Below are 22258 nucleotides of genomic sequence, written 5' to 3' on the forward strand. Positions count from 1 at the left end.
CCCTCTTCTAAATCATTACTCGATATCAGATTCAATGGGTAGATAACATCTTTAGTTAGATTAATGCATCATAAAAGATAAAATTGCTTAAAGACTACTTCCAATAATTAAAAATGGGCAGACACTTGATTAAGGGAAGGGCAGAAGACCCTCCACAACCTTTCCCACCAAGACCACACCATGCAAGAAGCATGGCACTACCTTCAATTCCTTTGCTGGATCCTCAGCAAATGCTGCTTTTACACCTATTAAAGTGTAAAAGCAACTTAAACGGCTCCCACCCATCTCACTCTTGAATATGTTATAAGAAGTATAACTCTACAGAAGCAGCAGATGGACAAGAAGTTTCCAAAGAGCTAAAGAAACCCCAAAGAATGCCTGAAGTGTCCAGTGGTGAGTTACTGGAATGTCAGCCTATGTCCCACCAAAAAAAGCTGTTGGCTGAAGACCAAGCGGCCAAGGTGGCCACTTAATGGTGCGCAGGGACAGGGGCCTGATTCCAGAGAAGAGAAGGCAGCCTGCAGCCAGCAAGCCCTTCTCTTAAAGATGTTATCTGCTCGAGGAAGACCTTGATGGGAATGAAACTGTAAGCAGCTGCATACTCTAGCAGTCTTTAAAGGCTCAAATAACACCCACAAATCTGAGTATTTACCTGATCTAAACACCAACTGCAAAAATCAGAGGTTAACCCAGCACAGCTATCAAGAGAACGCAATATGGCCAACAGACCGGTTTCTGGAGGCTCTGTATGTTGCAGATGAAAAGCAGATGTTAACAGGCCAGGAAACACTGACAATTTTGTGATAATAGAATTTAGGAGTAGACAGTCCATTAATTTGTTTCAACATTGACCAGTACTGGGCCACTTCAACCAAAAATGCATGTGGCGCTGCCGCTAGCTTCTTTTAATGATCAGCTGAGAACAGAACCTCAATCCCTTAGAGCTGTCCTCCCCCTGAACAGCCTAAACAGTAAATGGAAGACTAAGGTGTCTTTGTGGTGCCCAAACTGAACTGTCTGCTGTTTTCAGAGTGCAATGCACCGACGCCTGGAAATCTACTGTAAGTCATGTACAGGGTGGTTTGTGGTGGAAGGAAATATATAGAAAGCACCTGGAAAAGTCCTTTTGCATAGAAAAGGCAATCTTGTCAAGCATTTACTGACAGAACAGTAACTTAGCCCTGTTTGTACTGAACTGCAAACAATTCTGCATCTTCCTTAGCAAGAGCAGAGGTGGTGTAGCTGCAGGCAGGTGCCTCTTACCTTGAGCTCCTTCCAGTTGTCGAGCAGCCTTGTAGCCAAGTCGCTCACATCCACAATTTTGTCTGTTTGTTCTTGGCTTCTCTCACTCTCAACGTCAGAGACACCTTCCTCTTCATCTTGAGATGGTGTTTCCATTGTAATGGGCTCTTCCAGCTTCGCACCGTTGCCTTCTTTGACCTCTGCTTCAGGCTCTGCCTCCAGCTCCACAGTTTGGGGTTTGCTGCTCTCCATCGGCACATCAACAGCAGCTTTGATCTCCTGCTGCTGCTGCTCCTCTGGCACCTCCACTGGGGTACCCTCCAGCTGGTCCAGGTCCTCTTTGCCCTCCTTCCCTTCCAGCTCACTGGTTGTATCTGAGATGGCACTGTCCATGCTGTTTTCACTTATAATTTTCAGCCTTCGAAATACCAGCTTCTTGGGCGTGTCCATGTCACCTTCTGTGCTCTGCTTGGTGGAAAGATCTGGTGTGTTGAGCGGTGTGTGAGCCCGTGAGGTGTTCTCGCTGGAGTAGCCATCCCCTTCGCTGAGCTGTGGGACAGCAGTCTTGGTCTGAGCCCAGCGCTGGATAACAGGAAGCACTTTGCTCTCCTCCAGCATGTTCTTCGTAGGTATAGGCAGGAGCTCTAGTGTCTTCATAATCTAAATGCAAAGACAAAACCCACATTGATAGAGCCATCAGAATTTAAAGGTGTCTCCAACCTGGAACAATTTCCTTTTCTCAGTAAGAGGTAACTCTGAAACATCAATATGATGGTGACAGGTCATGGGTCAGGAACAGCTGCATCCCTTCTCAAAGCTGAGCTGCAGAGATGAACTTCTGCTGAGAGCAAATAAACTATGAGTGGGTGGAAAACAGCGAGCACAAGTATTAAGCAATTAAACTAATTTAGCAATTGGTTGCAATTAAACTGATTTCAAAGAGCTCAGACTCTTCCAGTTGGCCATACCCTTTCCTAGGACAAGCAGTACAACAATACAGCTGTCAGATGTACCACATGAAAGAAAACCTGATCAGAAACATTAAGATGTATCTGCAGTCAAAACAGAAGAGATTTGCCCCAGACAAAGTGCTGTGTGCTGCAGCAGAAGCTGGAGTTGTTACTGGCGTCAGCAGGAAGGAGACAGCCTGCTGCTTGTGGAGTGAAACCTTAAGCACAAAGAGATATGGACAACTGCGGAGCTCCAAACCACAAGACAAGGCAAGCATGCTCTGACCAATGGTACTTCCAGCTGATTTAATCTGGCCCAGAAAATAAGGCTGCTGCTAGCACCTGCACTCCCAGTACCACAACACTTCTACAGTACCCAGTAAGGCAGTCCCTGGAAGACCTATCCTCCTTTAGACACTGGGAAACACCCGGAGGTACCAGGTGATGAAGCCAACACTGTCAGAGACCCCAGGACATATGCTACAGTGCTTTCCCCTGGAGACCAGTCAAAAAGCATAGCCTCAGGTGGGTTCTGTCCAAGGTCTGAGATGAGAAGAGAATCAAATTATTGAAAAGATCTCCAAAATCCTTTCACAAAACCTGTCAGTGGGAATGGGGATCGCGGGCACAGACAGAAGCACCAGACATTATATGAGCACAACCTTTTCAGGATCCAGCTAGTGACTTCAGCAATGTGTCTCCTGAGACCTGGCCCCAAACCCCTGTTTTTGAAGCAAGAGATAGCCACCCCTTCTTACAGGGCTTTGTAACTTGTTCATTTTCAAAACCAGCCCTCCAGGAGTGAAGGACAGAAAATGGTTTATGGTATTATGATAATTTCTGCCACTGGCATCTGATGGCCAAAAGACCTTTTTTTTTTTTTTTTTAATAACAGGGTTTTTTAAAAAAAAAGCTAAGTGTGGTCTGGCCCCTACTACAAGCCTCACTGGCAACTCAGTAAAGAATTACCTGGATTTTAAAAGAATATTTCCAATCCACAAAAGCCCACTAAAGTTGACAGTAGCTTGTGACCAGGCACATCGAGAGTGGAAATGAAGCCACCACCACCACAGCAATTCAGCTTCCCTCCTGAACCTTGCAGGGGAGTCGCTCTGGGTTTGAGATCAATGAGGCTGAGTGCTTGAATCTATTGTAGGGGAAAAATGGAGTCTAACCTTAACTGGACCATCAAATTCTCCAAAGCTAGAGGTCAAAGATGAGTCAGAAGCAAGCTACCCAGCAGCTCTGCAATGCTATGGCACCTGTACATCAGGGAGCAAGGAGGGTAGGCACTATATATACAAAAATCCAGAGCTGAGACTCCCTTGGAGCAACAGTTTAAATATCTATAAAGTGGGATGGATCCTACCTAGCCCAAAGAAGAAAAGACTACAGTCCCGAAGGGGAATAGCTCAGCTCCCTCCAAAGAGCAGTTACTGCAGCAGATTAACTCAGCCCCCCGTAGTTTTGGTCTCAAAAGCTCCTTCTGCAGCCTCACGAGCAGGGCCTCCCCATACAGCAGCACAGGGGTGACGCACCGCAGTGAGAGAAACCTTGACTCGGCACCTGTCAAGCAGTTCTGCTTTGCCTAGAAGTACTGAAAAGCCACAGCACATCAGCAGAAAACTGGAGGCACCCACTGAATCCATGCCTTGCACACAACATGCATGGCCCATCAGCAACACGCTCTGCACAGCGTAAGGCAGATGAAGTATGGGTAGGTCTGCTCAAACCCTGCAAGTCAGCGAGATCTGACTTAACATCAGAGACCCCTTACCCACTACCACCAAAGTATTCCAGGTATTTACAGCCAGGACTTTGTCTAAATGATGGGTGAGGACTAGGCCATGGAACCAGTGGCCTTCCTATAGGACATCTGCTGCCCCCCTCCCCACCAGCAGCACAGGCACTTCGAGAGAGGCACAGACGCCATCTTATTAAGCCTGGTATCAAGCTGAACTCCAAAAACCTTCAGGTATCCTCATCCCACTCTAAGAGCTGAAGGCTCACAAAAGCACGTGAAGACAGCTCTTCATCCTCTTGATACCAACAGCACCCATTTCTCAGAGGGAACACCTGAACCCACAGAGTTAAAAAAGAAAAAGGCATGAGCCAGACATGATTTGTCTAGGAGGAAAAAAACATGCTGACCTAAAGAAGCAGGGTTGGGAAGGGTTGTCACCGTTTCTAAAAAACACAGAAGTCAGCAAGAGGAGAGGCTGAGCTCTAGAGATCACACAGCTTCTGCTTTTTGCTCAGGATGCAGGACTGTGTGCACCTCTCCAGACTGCATAGCAACTTTCTTGTAGAAGCCTCTTTAATAAAGAAGCTTCCAGATGTCTTTTTTTATGCAATGGCAAAGTACATACAGAAAACAGAAATATTCAAGTTTCACTTCAAACCATCAATACCTCAAATTCCCTGTGCTGTTCAGCACGGAACAAACAGCAACGGTCTTTAAGTCTGGCTCATGTCTCTATCTCAGAAATCTAAGTAAAACCACAAAAATAAATTATTTCCATATATTAAAGATCTCCCTTAAAGCAGAAGTTTTAAGGCTTAGTTCTGAGGATACCCGAGTGTGTTTTCATGAACACTTGGCATATAATAGGTACATTAGAAGAAAAAGAAAACCGTTATGTTTCTGAGCAGTTAGCAAAGCTATTAGAAAAACTTCAAACCCGAGGGAATTACTGACCTCCAGCTGCAACTTCAGGTTGTTAGCAGTGCTTCCTCTCCCATCGCCCAGCTCTGTCATCCAAATCCAGAGGAGAGATAGGCCGTGACACTCCAGGAAGGACTTCAGGCAGGACTGCGAGTGCGTGTTCTGGACAAGCCAAAGTGCAAGACAGCCCGTGGGGACAGTCAGAGACTTAAAGGCAAAAATCCCTTGAATTTCCACAGGCTGATATGGCTAACTGCTCAACTGGGCCTACACTACCTGCCAAACCCACGGCAGAAGCCAGAACCAGGCACCTGCTGCGAGCAGCGCAGGGCCCGGCTGCCGGAGTGGCAGGAGTGGCAGCAGTAACCGACGCCGGGCCGTTAGCGCCGGGCCGTTAGCGCCCGTTAGCGGCCGTTACCGGGGGTGGGGCCCGGCCCGGGGAGCAATGCCCAATGGCAGCGGCCTGCACAGACCAGCGCCTGCAGCTCATCTGCACCCAGCCACAGGTAAAACCGCTGAATAATCTTGGAAATAAGACAGCTGTGGTTCTAAACTGATAAATTACTCTGTGTCTAAACCCTTACGTACAAGGAATTTGCTTCTAGAAACGGGAGACCTTTCTCCCACCTTCCCCCGCCCCCCCCCAACAAGAGTTCCAAGACACTGCTTTAACGGGACCTGGATCTCTGCCCTTCAGCCCCGTCCTCCTCACCTGTATGAGCTTGAGACAGGTGAGCTTCTGCTCCAGTGTTTCGATCCGAACCATCAGCCGGGATAAGCTGAGAACTTGGTTCTTATCGGAGAGACCCTCTCCGTTCTCCAGCAGTGCTTCCAGCTCCCCGTCCACCTACCACGGCCAAAGAAAAACAACTCTCAGGTCGTGCCAGGCTCGTGCCACCCTACCTGATGGCAGAGGCAATCCGTTCCCTGGGTTTGCGAGCCCAGAGAAGCCTCTCCCAAGCCATTTGCCCATATGGAAAAGAAACCTGGCTTTAATTGGACTCAGCATGGTTGGGCTTCTTTTATCTGGCCTATTACAGGGGTTTTTTTAGACCTCAAACCCTGTAACAGGAGCACACTGTTCCCACCAGTTGTGTTTATACTGGGGACAGAGGACAACCAGTTGCACTCCCAGCTGGCACACATGCAGGAATCCCTCAACTCCAGCACCCACCTCCCCTGACGGTTGCAGATGTATACATCTAATGCTGCACGGAGGAAATTCCAGGTGCATGCACCAAAATACTCCCAGTCGCAAGTTTATTTTTTCACGTAGGAAAACAGATGTGCACCAAGAGATTATCTTTAATTGCAGACAGATTTACTTCTTTAAATACCTAATGGGTATTTATAATATTTAGAACCAGAGGCGCATTCACGGACACCAAAACATCAACTTTCAGAATTCAGCCTACTGCGCAGTGCCACCAATTAGCATTTTAAAGCACCTTATAACTGACTTATAATTTCTTGGCTTCCCGACTCTCTGATACAGTAAATAAAAATGAAGCTGGCATTTTTAGAAGGTAGCTTCTCCCAAAAGAGCAGGTAACAAACCTCATCTGTAGGAACAGAGGTTTGTACCTTCTTTATATCTTTACATTTTAGAGGAAGCAAAAAGAGCCCGTGCAGTTTCTTACAGCAGTCTGCACCCAAGAAGAACTCCTTCGGACTGCTTTGCTCTGACTTCTTTCCACAGTTTCCTACATCTACCATGTGAACCCATGCCTGCTATTCCATGTGGGGACTAGGTTCACAGAACCACTTGAGGATCACAGGCATAATAAGCTATAAAAAGACTAAAAAATAAAAAGACAAAAAGAACCACCTGGATTTGAGTTACATATTTCATTCATGTGCATCTGCAAACACAACTGTAACTGAAACCAGCAAAAATACGACACATGTTCACACAAGCTCCTCCTGGAAGCAGCCTTGCCTCTAGGCCAAAGCAATTACGAGATTCAAGTTTCACATCCCAGCCTGGAGACAGCAAACATCTGCACCCTTTCAGCTGTCAAATTTCAGATTTAATGTCCTAAATGGTGAAGCTGGTATTGCCAGTCTTTCACCAATGTTTATAAATTTAGTGTGTTTTTTAGCAGCGTGCAGTATTGATGATCAGATATTGTAGCTGTGAAAGTCCCTCTCTGGTGGGACTTTGTGCTAAGTAATCCTTAGAAAGGAAATACAGATTTAACTAAAGCTCCAAAAAACCACAAGTATTCAGGGCCGCTGTGAAATACAGTGATACAAAAACATCCATGGAGAAGACTGAACCCTGAGGTCATCGTGATTCATTGATCACAGAAGATTACAGAGGTGACCTGAAGAGAGGATCAAGCCCAGGGTCAGCCCTTAGTTGCTGCTACTCTCAGAAATATATAAAAATGTGCACACAAGGGAGAATCAGACTCACCGAGTCCTTCTTACGCGAGCGCTCCTTTTTCATTTTCCCTCCAGCAGCTCGGATGCTGACCCTGTTCTCTCCTCCCAGGTAACCCCGGCAGTTGGCTGAGCCGCAGAAGCATTTCTGAGCCTCTTTGCTGGTGGTGGGCATAAGCAACACAGCAGGTTAGTAACAGCGCTACCATGACGCCATTGTCTCACCTGGAAACCAAAGCCTGCTTCACTTCCAGGCCCTTTGTAGGTCCACAACCAAGAACCAGAAAGGAAAAGGTGAGGCCGTTGTGTCTGCTAACTTCTTACCACACATTGCAATGAATATATCCATTTTCCTAATGAATATATAATCAGGATTATAATCCATTAGGAAAAAGGCTTGCATTTTATAGCTTAAAACAGGATAAAGAACAGGCTGAGGATCTGTGGAAGTACTAAGATTCAGGTGGAAGATTTTTTTTGCACGGATATACAGCTACAGAGAGGAGAGAGATAAATTATATTATCCTCAGGCAATATTTCTACAATTTTCTACCTGACATACTGTAGATTTTAAACTATATATGCCACAATTGCTTGGGAGAATGGTTTGGGCTTTTTTTGTATGTGCATAATCCAGTGGTGGAACATGGCTCCGCAGTATGAGTGGCACGAACCAGGGAAGATCAACTACAGGATCTTCTGTGAAGCAGAACCTGAGCTCAGGAAGCACAACCAAGACATCAGGGCTGGAAAACTCCAGTGAGATGAGTCTAGACTCACTGAACTCAAATACGCAACAATACAGCAAAATGATTGCCCATCAGGGAGGCCCTAACAGGGCCACAATACAAAACCCTCAGGATTCTCACCAAGCCATATACCAACAAAAATAAAATTATGGGTGTGTAGACTGCTTATTACATGACCTTCCCCAGCTTTAGAGATCCACACAGGCCTAGAAATACCACAGGCCTTGCTGCAAGAGCAACCAGAAAGGCTGAGGCTAAGTTTGTTTGCCTGCCTTGCTGCAAGTTTGCACCAGGAGCAGAAAACTGTATGTCAGCATCTGGCACTTTAGCACAAATACTTTTAAAATGCAACTAAAAATTAATTTCTGATTCTCCTGCTTACAGAAAGAGCCATAGAAGACAGGATCCAGAAGGAAAAGGAGGAGACATTCCTTAAACAACTGTATTCAGTTAGAAGGGAATTATAAAATGGACCTACAATTAATCTTATAATTAGTCTGCTTCAAGTCTGTCAGATGCTATTTTGTGCTCATCACAATAAAGAGAGTGAAATATTGCACCATACACCTGGACAAGCAGTAATACAAAAATACTAGGCTCAGGTTTAGAGAAGGGAGCCAAAGCCGATACTGGAGCTTGCACACCTGCACTTCTGGAGTCAGACAGGAAGAGGGAATGTGCTATCTGTTGGTTTTACAGCTCCGCAAGTATCCACAAAGTCATAAAACAGGAGTGGGTGGGGGAGAAGGGGCATTATTTAAGAGTATTGCAAAGTCTGGAGCTTGGGTAATTAATGATTAGACAGGGGGAAAGAAACAGTCAGAATAATTATCTGGGAAATTTCCACTGGGGAGAGGTGGTATGAAGTGGAACAAAAAGGCAATAAAGTGACACTGGAAAAGACATATTAAATCAATGGGAAATTCCTCTCCCAATCTCTTGAGTTAGAAATGGAAGAAACTTTATTCAGGTAGCTTTTTATATAGTTGAATTCCAGTTCATTTAGAACCACTCTGTTAGACGAGGCTTTGCAATGGTTTGCTTTGGAGCAGGATTTTTTCATTGCACCAACACTCACAAAACCCAACTTCCAGCAGCTTATGAGAGCTCAAACATACCCGTATCTCTGGAACTGGTAATCAAACGTCAGCTCTGAGCCCGATGGGACTAATTTGGTAGTGAAAAATCCAACTCTGAGCTGCCCATTCACAGTCCACTAAGGCAAGGAAAAAACAAGATGACAAGAGTTATTAGAAAAGCCAGGCCTGGCTCTGGTTTTGTTTTAGATTAACAAGGCTAATCCTTCAAACAGCATCACTGATAAATTTAAAATTTACTAACTGGATCAGCAGCACTTGCCCATTTCAAAGGTAGCTGTTTCCATTTCATTAAGTTACAACAATAACACAAAAAAACCAACTACCAAAACAAAGAGACATAAAGATAAAGGAGAAATGCTTTTCACCCTGAGCTTGCTAAGTTGGAAGTGAAAAGCCAGCAGCTTTGATCCAGCAGTTTACCTTTTGTGTTTCGCAGTTTGGTTCACAGCTGTGGTTCATAAAACGAGAGCAGTTTCCTTTCTGGGTAGCATCGATTATCTGAAAAGAAAAGAAACAAGAAATACAGCGAAACAGTCTCCCTTCCTCTGCACCAGGCAGAGATATGAAGTGGTACAGCTACCAACACCACATGTTTGAACACAACCTATGTAGAAGTCAAACACCCTTTGCTGCTCCAGCTATCAACTTTATTTGGTTTGGAGAGCAGGCGACATTAAGAGCCTCCAAAAAAGAAGAGCACTAAACAACTCGTACGTGTTTCTTAGTTTTCACTGCAGGTTAATACAGGGTTCTTCAGTTGGGCATTGATCCTGGATTTCTAGTATCTGTTTCCAACCCTCTGTTAGGTGGCACAATGACCATGAGGGCTGGGGAAGCCAAACATCTCTGCCACATGCCTCATACTTGAATAGAAAGGTCGTGTCCTGGATCACTGCATCCTCCCTCTTGTAACTGGAAATACTCCTCTGTGCCCCCTTGTGATCGCATAACAATCCCATGGCAGCTACAAAAATTGCTTACTTTGGGGGCGGGGGGGGGGGGGGGGGGGGGGAAGAGGGAAAAAAGCATTCAGAGTATTTTTAGCTCATTTACTGTAAAGCTACCCAGACTGAAAAAGTCTTGACAGAAGTGACAAGCAGAAAATAAAATTAAATTTCTATTTATACACTTTGTTCTCACCAAGAGGGGGCCCATCACCCAAGGTAAGCAAGGCTGCACACTGTGTGTCGCAGCTCTACAATCCCATAGAGTTGAAGCAAAGATAAATAATTAAGAACATCTGGTATATAAATATTTCAGTGACAGCAATCCTGCACATAGGGACTCTACCAGCTAAAAGTGTCCCAATTTAACACAGCTCTGTGAGCAAGGGAAGAAAGGAAACACGGTTTCTTGGCATGTCTCCTAGATTAGTTTACTTGGGCATCCAAGAAGGCTGAGTTTGGCTTGAAGCACCTCCCCAAGCTGGGTCACAGACACGTTTTTTCTCCCACAGAAGTTTGCTCACATGGAAGATATGGGCCATTCTCCATCCTTTCTCTTGGGAGGACAATTTCTCCTCTCCAAGGACACTGGGATACAGTTAAGCTACCAGACTTCTGTTAGACCAGGTTGAAACTGAGCAATGGGTTAAAACAAAAAAAAAGTAAAGCACAACAACACAAAGCCAGTCAAAGTTTCCTTTCCTTACGAAAACATCTTTAATAGATTCAGGACATTGCTTAGTGGGTTCACAGGGAGTCGGTGCGGTACGTAACCAAGGGCTAAGCCCAGTCAGGCTCCCCAAAGCCAAGCACAGCAATCACACTGCTCACCTCATCATTCTTCAGGGCCATGAAATAATAGTGAATGTTCTTGTTCCGGGCATATTCCTTCACACGAGCCTTGAACTCTTTGTGATCCAGCACTTCTCCACAGTACTCCAAGACAAAAGTGTTGCTGCAAAGCCCAAGAGGAAAACAGCATCACTCTGCTTAGCTGCAAGCAAGCAACACTAAGGAACAGAAAATGACTGCTGCTGAGAAGGGCTCTCTGAGTACAGTTTGCAGTCTGGTCATCCTGGTGGTGTAGCTATGACTATTATATGCCTTAATCTCAGGCAATTGTGATTAATTTCTTTTTTTATGCTATCATATGGGTAGGTATAGTACAGCAAAAAGCCCAGACACAAGAATAAAGCTCCCCTTTGAGCAAGGTTTATTCCATAAAACAACAAGACCTTCTGGGCAATGTAAAGAGGAAAATAAGGAGTATTAAGAGAAGGTGCTGGCAGATGGTTTTCCTCAACTGAAATGGAAAGCCTGTCTGCCCCTTGCTGGTCTGGTGGGTGAAGTGAGGGGTCAGTAAACTATGCTTTTTAACTGTAGGAAAGGTGAATTTAAAAGCAGAGATGGAAGCGAACAACTAGTTACCCGTACGCTCAGACACAAACCTCACAGACTGCATTCTGCAGTGCAGCTGGGCTTTAAACTCTCCAGTCTACTAAGATGCCTTGTGATACCGCTTTCTTGATACCTGTCCTACATTTTCTGTTGCTTAGTATCACCCTGAACCCTTCAACCCTTCCCTTGTGCTTAACCAGGAGAGCACCAGGAAGGCAAAAGCTCCTGCCCAGCTCGACCTGGACTAAGCATTCAGAGTCCTGGGCAGGTATCACTCATGCCATTTCCTTGCCATCATTAATCCCAACCCCTCCCACAGTATTGTGGTGGCCTTCCAGCCCACACGTATAAATTATGTCCATCTTCCCCCATCTCCACGTCCACCCAGAAAAGGTTCTGGTAGACTGATCTGCTCCTTCAGCTAATAACTCAGCCATACCTTTCTCCTACATGCCTCCCCAGCCTGTGTTTAGCAGATACCCACATGAAGGTGTCAGCAACGGTCTTCTGATGACCTGCTGCTGAGTTGGGTTAGCTCCCCTCAAGTTCCCAACTGCAAAACTCCAAGCCTGAGAACAGGGGTGCAGTGGCAGGATATCTCTGAACAAACCCACATCAGGTGGGACAGATCTCCTTCTGGGTGTACCACCTCTCCAGCCTTCACTGGATTTGTGACCATCCACAGACTGTCTTCTGGTGGGATGGGTACCAAGGTGAGGTTGTCTTCTCCCAAGACAAGCTTTAGCAGTGCAGTAAAGTTCTGCCAGTCTGCAAATCTCTCTCCAAACAACTGTTTCTCGGAACTGCACATGCAGAAATAAAAGCAATGTTCCAGCCAGCCTGACTTAAGTCATTGTATCACATGTTGAGGAACCATATCCAAATCCCTTGACACACACACAGGCCAACTGCAGTAGATACTTTTGCTGCTCTTGTTGATTTATTTACCCTCTTAACCAAGATGGTCTTCACACAGTTCTCTCCTTCCCATCTTTCTCAACGTTCCTGACCCTAGCCCACCTAGCAGACACAATGCTGGCTATGGTGAGCTATTCGCTATCAGCCACATCTTTACCACAACCTCCAGACCTTCTCTTCAAAAGAAATTCCTAAAACTTCAAATAAAAGTGGACGTGATACTTCCATACAGGACAGCACCACTGCTTCAGTCCCTATCACTACCATTCCCCGGTGCATGTGTTATTCCAAAAACAACAGGACTCTGCTTTTGTAAAGGTTATTAGGTCCAGCAGCACCAGGGACTCGCCAGGTTATCTGGCAAATCTGGAATATCAGGAGCCAGAAAATGCTACAACGCTCACCCTCTTCTTTGATACAGCTGCTGTGCAACAGAACAGTGATGGAGAGTGCTCGTCACTCATTTTAACAATTGCTTAACGCTGTTATCTTTTACATAAGCACAGTGTGAAGTTGCTCTCAATTAAACATACTGGGTTGAAGCCACAGAATTGTTTTCACTGCATTTTAGATAACTTGGCATAACCCTCTAAAGCAATCAAAACTCTTCCCTGTACCTTCCTGTGAATTAGTCTCATATAGTCGATATAGCAGTAAAAAACCCTGCCATAAGAGCTACAACTTTCTTAAGTGTCACAAACATGGCTGGATTCCTCAGAACTCCACCTTCAACAGAAGCAATAAAAAAATATTAAAAATCAAAGTTTCCACGGAAACTCACTAAAATATCGAGTTACAGAAAATCTTTGCACTGTTAAGTTCTAGGTAGGTTGTCTTGAAGTTTGGTCTCTGGTGTACTTGAGGCCAAACTGACTCACCATGCCCATCCCACAGCCTTTTGAGACGGAAATCAGAGCCTGGTGAAACTGCTTCCCCACAGCAGGACACTCCAGCCATTTCTTCTACAAAGTCTGCTGTTCATCTGCAGAGCAGCACAACCAACTCCTGCGCACCCTGCATGGAGCTGACAGACACCCACACCCACATAACCTGCATACAAATGGTGAGGACTCAACCTGGGGGAGAGAAATCCACCCCAAGTCTTGCTAGCCATAGCAGCATAGCAGCTCGCCGCAGCCCTCTCACTTGGAGACACCTCCCGCCTTCCTCCCTTCTCCCAGCAAACCCCATTTTTGTCTCCTGTTTCTTGTTCTTCCTGCTGCACCTTGTGCATCAGGCCCCAGCAGCTCTTTGAATGTCCTCACTCCTCTCTCTTCTCTTGTGGCCTCACTTAAAGCTCTTTTTTACTACTGGGAGTATAAGAAAGCACCGGCTCGGCAAGGCAGAAGGCAACTCACCCTGCCTAGTGAGAGGGCATTCCCATCTCAGACCTACTCCTTGCACACACACCTGTAGAGCAAAATGTACCCAGCACTATTCTTCCCAGTCACACTCACTTTTTGAGTGCAACTGTTTCCAAACCAGACCATAATTCCAAAATTATCAGCATCCATCCTGCTGCCAACCTAGGAGGGGACTGAAGCACCATGCAGCCCTTGCATTCAAGTCCCATCAGCTTCTTTGTGCCCAACACCAGGTAAAGGCACTGATACAGGCACAACAGGCAAATATAATCTGGCTTGAGCGAAACAGACGAGTAAAATGCAGACTTGTATATGTAAGCACGGCTGGTGTTAAACCAGCACTTACTAGCTAATGGCTCCACTTCTAACAGACTAACATGGAAGGATCCCCACGGGATCTTCATGTAGTCCTAAGCAGAGGAGAGTTCAAGAAGAGGGTCAGTCTTGCAGAGGTGGGAAGAGAAGAAGAGACACAACCAGAGTGTGTGCTCCTCTGACACCACTTAACAGGGACAAGAAAGAAGGGAAGACAGATTAAACACAAGATGAAGCCATGGCAAGTCTGTTGGAAACCCTAACAACAAGGGAGCAAAACCAGAGTGGGAGATCTAACACACAGTTAGTGGATACACAGGTGCCAGTAACCAAGAGGGACACCTGACAGAGGACAAGGACAGTATCTAAAGCTGGTAGAACCTCGGCAAATCTACTGCCAGGGAAACTAAGCAAACGCAAGCATCATATTTTCCCTTCACAAGGGAGTAAAATAGCATGAGGATGTCATTCGAAGAGCAAAGGCTTACGATGGCAGATCTTTGGCAGCTCTCAGCCCCCAGCCTTTCTTCTCGGTGAGGATCACTTCAACATCTGCATGCTGTTTCTTCTGGAAGCGCCTGTTGGAGCAGTAGTCACCGTTTGGGCACCTGGAAGAACTAAAGGAAGGAAATGGAACAAATCAATTCCCAGCAGGACAACAGCAATAACAAAAACGGCTCAGATGGGAAATAGATACCAAGTAACCATAATAAATTCAGTGTAAAACCTTCAAATGTGTTTTGCTATAAAAAACACAACCATCTGACTGTCAACATGCAAATGCAGACAGTTTATTTATGGAAGGAAGATAAAAACATGTGGAATGTAATGCTGCTGCACGTCTATGTCAGATCATCAAAATGCGATGAACTGGCCTGTTCTCCCCACATTTGAGGGGTTCTTCCCCCAAGATACCCCCTTCCCCTATGTCTACTGCCTAGGCTATGAAATAAAAACCAAAGGGCAAGGCTTCTGCCAGATGATTCCTCTCCTCCCACCCCATGTGGTGACAATCCTTGTGCCAGGGCGTGAATCCCACTAAGCACCCTGTCCCCTCCCTTCCACTCACACACACTGGGAGGAAATAATGATCTGAAGTAAAGCTGTATTTGCATTTCTGACACCCTCCAACAATGCTTATGATGGACTAGAGTTAAGGCTGAGAAGCAGAAGACTCCAGGCATTTGTAGCACCTTTTAATGGGAGGTCAAACACCCATTTCTAGTGGGGTTTAAGGTCTAGCCTTCTGCAGATCACCGAAGGTCAGATTTCAGTGCTGGTGTGTAGGCTCTGAAGATCACTCCACACCAGCCAATGAAAATGAGAGCACACAGACAGCTCATTGCCACCGCACAGGAAAGTCTAGATTATTTTAGGGACTCCCAAGTTACCTCACAGAGAACACTGCCCAATTCTGGCAATACATGAAACACTACTTACCACTCTATCATGAGCAGGCGATTGAGACAGTCTTCTCCACAAGCAACCTCCCCCTGAGCTCGCTCTTCTTTGGAGAGAGGAGGGCATTCGCACAACATTCGCTTAATATCCCGGTGAGATTTATTCTTCTTCCTATTGAGGATAAGTCATTGAAATACAGATTAGACAGCATCTGGGTAGAGAAGTTACTCCTCAATCTTTATCAGCTGTTATTGGAGGAAATTTCTTCTCTAGAAACTGGACATATGGATGATTACCTTTGCACAACCACAAGAAGGTACAGGGGTCACCAAGGATACTTGCTGTGTTTTGAGCAGGAGGTGATGACTTTCTGATCACAGAAGACAATTTCTCAGAAAGACATCCCAGGATATTTAACTTTTCCCTTCTCCTTGATGTCTACAATCCAATTTTACTTTCAATGTAGATGCGTGCATGTACTCACACCTACACCCAGAGAAAGGCTTAAAAACCCTTCATTTCATCGTACAAGAAACCAATTTCCAAAAAATTCAGTCCTAATTTTTCTAGACAAAGGATTTCTCACCACACAGCACAAGCTCTCAGGTTTAAACTAGAAGAATAAACTTTGATTAGCCTCTCATGAAATACTATATTCTGTAATCACATATAATGGAGACAGTCTCCAGAGATCCCTTTCAACTTCAGCTACTTTGTAATAGTCCACTTGGTTTTGCTGATCCAAAGGCCAGGAGAAAACCTGTATTAATATATAAACCATTAGTTGAATGCACGTACCCTTTGAAAATAGCATTATTTTAATAAAGCAAATTGGAGGGTTTAGCTACTTAAGCTTCTGCTTTGCTGTCAAATAAGATAATGAAAAGAAAACAAAACCATAGTTACAGAAAAGGTAGGGCATTTTTTAGTTGCTATGAGATGATTAGGGAAATGCTATGGAGCGTGGATCCCAGCAAGACAAAAAAAAAAGGCGTAAGAAAAAAACCCTTGGATTGAAATAAATAGCAGGGTTTATCTGCATATAAGTGGTTGATTCAGACTCTGAATCAAGAATATCTTTTAAAACATATTTACATACATGAAAAAAATCCCAAACATTTTAGTGAAGAAAAGACGTGGCAAAGCCTTGAGTGTTAAGACCCCAACACACCAAACCCAACACAGTTGCCCCAAGCTGGTGCTGTACCGGGTGCTCTGGGTGCCAGCGGCACTGGCACTTGGTACCCAGTGGTCTGGCAGGAGCACTGTTACTCAACCACCCTGGAGGAACCACGAGATGAAAAAGGATCACAAAGTTAAAGGAAATGGCAAGATTTAAAATAGGCATAAATCATCAGAAGGCCGTACCGCAGTCTGTGCCAGGAGTAAGAATTGGTTACAGGCTTGCAAGGTGCTCTCACCTACGCGTTAAAGCCAGAGCAAGCATTTTTTTGGCAAGGACGAAGGTAGTTGAGCCCTGAAGCAATACACTTACTAATCATCCCTAAAGCTCAGAAAGAGATGTTTTTATTTTCCAGAGATCATATCCTGTTCAATGTTACCATGCAAAAGGGACAAGGATAATCTGCAGCCAACAGCTACCCTCTGATATTTCAAATTACAGTCTGTTATTTCTAAAATAACTCATCTGAGATGACAAAGAATTACATGCAAGTAACCAAAGCCTTTGGAAACACACATTGTTTGTCCAAAACCTTTCCCACACCCAGACGGATTCCCTGTGTCTTCAGAGAAGGGGCAAGCTGGCATTTGGGGATGCTAAACAGACAAGATCTGGCAAGCCCAGAGGTGATGCTGCTATACAGCTCTGGGCTCTAAAGTAGCTGCACCAAGTTCAGAGGAACGGTGGACAACAGAAAACAAAGTAAAAAGCTTGGAAAAAAATTAACTATCCTACAAACTACCACGGGTACAAGAATAACATGTTTCCTTGGTGCTGATGTAGTAATCCCACGCGTACAAGTCTTGCCTGATACCTGAATCAACACTGGACAAAGGGGATGCTGCAGAATGACTGAAAAGAGGGTATAAATAAATTGTCCTCCCCCCCATCCTCCCATCTTTCACCTCTTCTCATCACCAGGGCCTGTCTGGGCCCAACGGGGGGGTTCTGTTTAGGAGCAGAGACCCAGGGGGTATTAAAACACTTGCCCAGTGTCGTCTCCTCTAGGAGCAGTTTTGCCAGATATAGGGAAGGAGACATCCCTCCTCCTCCCTCCAAATTATGCCAATTTGGCCAGGAAAAAAATTATCACAGAATCAAATGTATGTTAAAAGCTAAAATTGCTATAGGCAAGAAAAAAAAAATATCGGTTACCTTTCTGTCAAGTACACATTCTCCTCAATAAGGTCAAAGTAACAGGGCATCTTTCCTTGCTTGGCAAACTCCTTCCAGCGCTGGGGGTCTCTGAAGTCGTCCATGATACACAACCGACCGACCATGGAGGAGTCCTGCGGCACAGACTCCACTTGCTCCCCCTCCAGTTTCACCTTCTTCTTTTCCCTCGAGTCCACGTCGCTCTCGGAGTCGCTCTCCAACTCTGGGCGTCTTTTTTTTGGAGGACCTCGGTCTTTTGCATCATTTTTTTCCAAAATCTTCACCTCCTCCTTCTTCTCCCCACCAGGCACCGACTCCTTGATTGAATTGCTGCTGATCTCGTGCGCCTGCACTGAGCCTTTTTCCTTCTGCCCGGGCATCTGGCATTTACTTGAGGGGCTGGGAAAACGAGGTTTGCAGTCATCGTCCCAACGGTCATCTTCAAATTCCTCATGATCCTCCGTTAGAGAATCTGGTACTTGCCCTTGAATTCGTTCGTAATTAACTGCAGAAGGCCTGCTAGCAGACCTCGCATCCCAATAACCGTTGCCTTGCCAGTAACTCTGAGAGCCGCTGTAGGCTCCCGTGCCGGGCTGGTAAACGTAGCCAGAGTAGACCCCAAAGCTGCTGTCTGGCTGCTGGTAGGTGCTACTGGGCTTCTCTGGCTGGGAAAAGTCCCAGCCCAAACCACCCAGATCCTCTGCTGCATGAAACCCATCCAGCCTGGAGAACTCTCCAAGGCCAGACTGGTTAAGGCCACCCTTTCCCTGCCTACTGTCTGGCTTGGAAGAGCTCATCTGGTGTCGGGATTTATCAGCGCTTTCAAAACTCTCTGGCAAACAGAATGGCTGCTCATCTTGTCGGCCCATCGGTCTACCAACAGCCATCAGCTCCTTCAACATTATTCTCTCCTCCGCGCTGGGTTTGCCCTGGGAGTCTGCCGTTAGGTCTGCTTGACTAGTGCTGTCAACGCCATCGCTCTGAGCCTGGCATGGATCTGGTCGCAGCTCCTCCATCTCCTTCCTGCTAAGCTCAGTAGAAGTTGCCGTACTCTTCTCCATCCCTCTAGGAGAACATCGACTCTCTACTTGTGGACCACTTTTACTCGCCATGTTCTCTGATCTCTCTTCGTAGTACGGTCTACTGGGCTCGGGTCGCTCCTCATCCCAGTGGTCAGAGAAGCGCCTGTTGCCCTGGCTGCTCCATGAGGAGCCGGGGCTGCTCTCCTCCATGGCAATGGTCGAGTTCTTTGGTACTACCACAATGGACTGCAGCCGTTTCCGGGGCGTGCCATCATCATCATCAGAGTCTTCCGTGTCGCTGTCTTCGCTGCCCCCCTCGCTGTCACTCTCCCCCATGTCAGAGTAATCGTCATGGCCAAGGGGAACAAATTCAGCAGCGTTGCCACTGCTGTCACACATTGGGGCTTGAGTCACCGTCTCCATTTCTTCTGCAGTGACGATGACATCACAAGAGGGAAACAAGGCATCTGGAAAAGCTGAAGCTACCAAGGGCTCGTTTCCCTCGTCCTTCTCGGCCAATAGGCCAGGACACCGAACTCTCAAATCATCCAGCCCAGCTCCCTCAGTGGACACGGCACCTTCTTCCGCAACCTCCCTGCTGCGGTGCTCAAGCGGCACTTCTGAATAGTACGAATGTTCATCTTTGAATGACAGCTTGCCTTTTGCCGAACCAAGATCAACGTGCTGAGTATCCAACTCGAGCACCTCTTCAGCTTCCGAATGCTGGAGCAGCTCACAATGTCCATCCGGTGGTGGCACGTCCCATTTGGAAGAGACGCTTTCCTCCAGCACGGGATGGTCCGACCTGAGCCTTGAGGAACAGTCATCTTGGGAGGAATCCCTGCTCGAGCTCTCCACTGCCAGGCTAATTTTATGGGAAAAATGACTGTGCTCATCGTCACAGGCAGACTTTGAGTGGTGATCCTCTGTGCTCTCATAATCGCACGTAACAGTCTGCGGCTCTACCTGCATGTCCAGAAAAGTCTCAGACGTAACTTTTACATCTGCCGGTTCCACTCCGATTTCAACTTCTGAATGATACAAAGCAGGGGTGGCATCATCTGAAATGTAGCAAAAAACTGGTTCTTTGGTTTTGTTGCATGGAGCTGCCTGATCATCCAGCTTCTGAAGTGTTTTAGTATGATCTACATTCATGACAGGTAAAGGGGTGGCTTCCTCTTGCTGCTGCGGGGCCGGAGCCTCCACTTCCCTAGACAGACTGTTGCACTCGCTGGACTGGACCTGAGAATCATCCGGCTCCTGCTCTTGAGACACATACACGGTCTCAAACCCATTGGATGGCAACAGATACGATGGACTTGTCTTCACGACAGGCAACGCTTCTGACCGACACAGGCTATCATCAGAAGACGCAGCAACATCCTCTGTTTTGGAGGCACTGGAAGCTGCCAAAGCACCAGCCCTACCCTCCGGGGACCCATTTACACTCAACTCCATGGGGAAACACGTTCTTAACTGATCGTGCTTTATCTTTAATAAAGTTTCTTGTTCCTTAACACTGTCGTGGCATTCATTTCCTGTAAGTTCCTCGGACATCGAGTTAGGAAAACCCACTTTCGATTCATCTGCCTTTTTAAAAGTGGGCGAATCATTTAACTGATTTAATGGAGAAAGTCTCTTTTCCCTTTCAAATTTTTTCGCAATGGACACCCTAATCTCATTGCTTTTTAGACAAGAGGTCTCTAAATCTAGAGAATTAGACTGCTGTTTTATTTCTTCGATCGATTCTGTACAACAGAAAGAACTCTTATTAAATTTATCAGGCTTTGGTGCGGGGGTCTTTGAAGGGGTGGACTTATAACGGGAGGAATTCACATTACTCTCGGGCTTAGAATGGGATGTCCCCTTTCGATAACCTAGCTCATCAAGGGGAGAGCACCTTTTGGTTACTTCATTTTCTGAAGTCCTTTTTGAATCTCTATCTGCTTTCAAAGATGACCTTCCTCTCCTCTCCACGTCGGCATGAGACGACTCTACTTTGCTGTCCCTGTCCGACTTAGAGTAAGAAGTCCTCGAGTCTCTGTAGGAGGAGGAGGAGTGGGACGACGTACGCCTCGAGTCACTGGATCTGGAATGTGTCCTCCGGTACTCATCTTCTGAGTCCGAGCTCTCTCGCGCCCTGCTGTCTGCATACGAACGGGAATATCTCGACCTCTCCCTGTACGGGGAGCTCCGATGGTATCTGCGGTCAGATTCGTAGTAATGCGAGCGCTCCGACCTCGAGTAGGAAGAGCTGGTTCGGGAGCCCCGATCAGATCGGGAACGGGAATGAGACCGGCTTCGCCTTCTCTCTCTATCAGATCGAGAGCGGGAGGACACATACCGCGAATCTCTTTCTGATTTTGAATAGCTCGAGTACTTCTCATCCCTGTCAGACCTGGAGCGTGAGGAGGACTTCCCCAGGTCATCACCTCTGAGGGATGTGGAGCTTCGTCTAGGATCTCTCTCCTTTTCCGTACTGGATATCTTCAGCTCGTGTGACCGCTGGCTGGAGGAGGTCCTCACCGAATCTTCATCAGACTCAGAACCCAGCAGCGTGCCGTCGGACTGGGAGAACTTTCTCTTTGATCCCTGCCTCCGGGAGCAGAGGGGAGCACCCTTTGAGCTGTCGGAAACCTCATCCTCCTTCCCAATATGGGAATCTTCCTTCTGCGGAGTTATTTCCGTCTGCTCGAGTGTGTTTTGAGTTACACGTTCTTCCGAACCGCGCGATACCGCATCCTGCTTAACGACCGGCTCCAAAGCCTCCTTAGGTGCCACATGGCATGGCTCCTTCAAAGCGGGGACTTCAGCTTCCACAGGCGGCGAGAGCAACAGCGTCGACATCAGTGTTACCGGCAGCTGTGGCAAGGCTGCTGCTGCAGGAACTGGTGTCGCCAGCAGCATCGATGCTGTCGGCAGAGGAGGAGGTGGGGGAGGTGGTGGCGTTGAGGGGAAGTCCACAGCCAGTGCCACCAGTTCTGTTACTGGTGCCACTGCTGGCAGCGGTGGCGGTAGCGTTGCTGCTGTAGCTGGTGGCGGTTTCGCTGTGACATTGAGTAAATGTTTTTTAAAATGGATCTTCCCTAATTCTACCTTCGGTTTTGGAGGTGAAGACTCCTCAGCTGAACCAGCAGCATCCCCCAGGTCCATTTTACTTTTGGGGTTAAAGTCAGTCTGAAGGGGTACTGCTGGGGAGTTCTGAGTTTCATTTTGTTTCTCGTTTCCAAGACCAGTCAGAAATCTATTCGGTAAGGTTTTCTTGGTTAAACTAAAGCTGAAAGACACCTTTTGTCTTCCTTGCTCCTCAAGATTAACCTTTGCTTTGGTGCCTTTGGGCAAAAAGCGACTCGAAGCAACGCCTTTGAACACTGGGCCTTTGATAAAGCCAGCTTTCTGCACGGTTTCAGGCTTGCCCTGCGAAAGAAGAAGATGCAGTTAGAGGAACTGGTTTGGGGGAATTTTGA

At 46.5% G+C, this 22258-nt stretch overlaps 1 protein-coding gene across 1 annotated transcript in view; it reads right to left on the reverse strand.

The window, feature by feature from the left end:
• SETD2 (SET domain containing 2, histone lysine methyltransferase) overlaps positions 1–22258 on the reverse strand; it is a 66313-nt gene that overhangs the window by 25098 nt on the left and 18957 nt on the right. Inside the window, exons 3-12 of the mRNA XM_056338460.1 lie at positions 17770–22208; positions 15471–15602; positions 14519–14647; positions 10867–10990; positions 9512–9589; positions 9110–9207; positions 7277–7403; positions 5570–5704; positions 4891–5019; positions 1264–1902 (exon numbers count right to left, since the gene is read on the reverse strand). Coding sequence (XP_056194435.1) covers positions 1264–1902; positions 4891–5019; positions 5570–5704; positions 7277–7403; positions 9110–9207; positions 9512–9589; positions 10867–10990; positions 14519–14647; positions 15471–15602; positions 17770–22208 — 6030 coding nt within the window. The remainder of the gene's footprint in view (positions 1–1263; positions 1903–4890; positions 5020–5569; positions 5705–7276; positions 7404–9109; positions 9208–9511; positions 9590–10866; positions 10991–14518; positions 14648–15470; positions 15603–17769; positions 22209–22258) is intronic.

This window comes from Falco biarmicus, chromosome 4, assembly GCF_023638135.1.
Source record: "Falco biarmicus isolate bFalBia1 chromosome 4, bFalBia1.pri, whole genome shotgun sequence".
Lineage (NCBI taxonomy): Eukaryota > Metazoa > Chordata > Aves > Falconiformes > Falconidae > Falco > Falco biarmicus.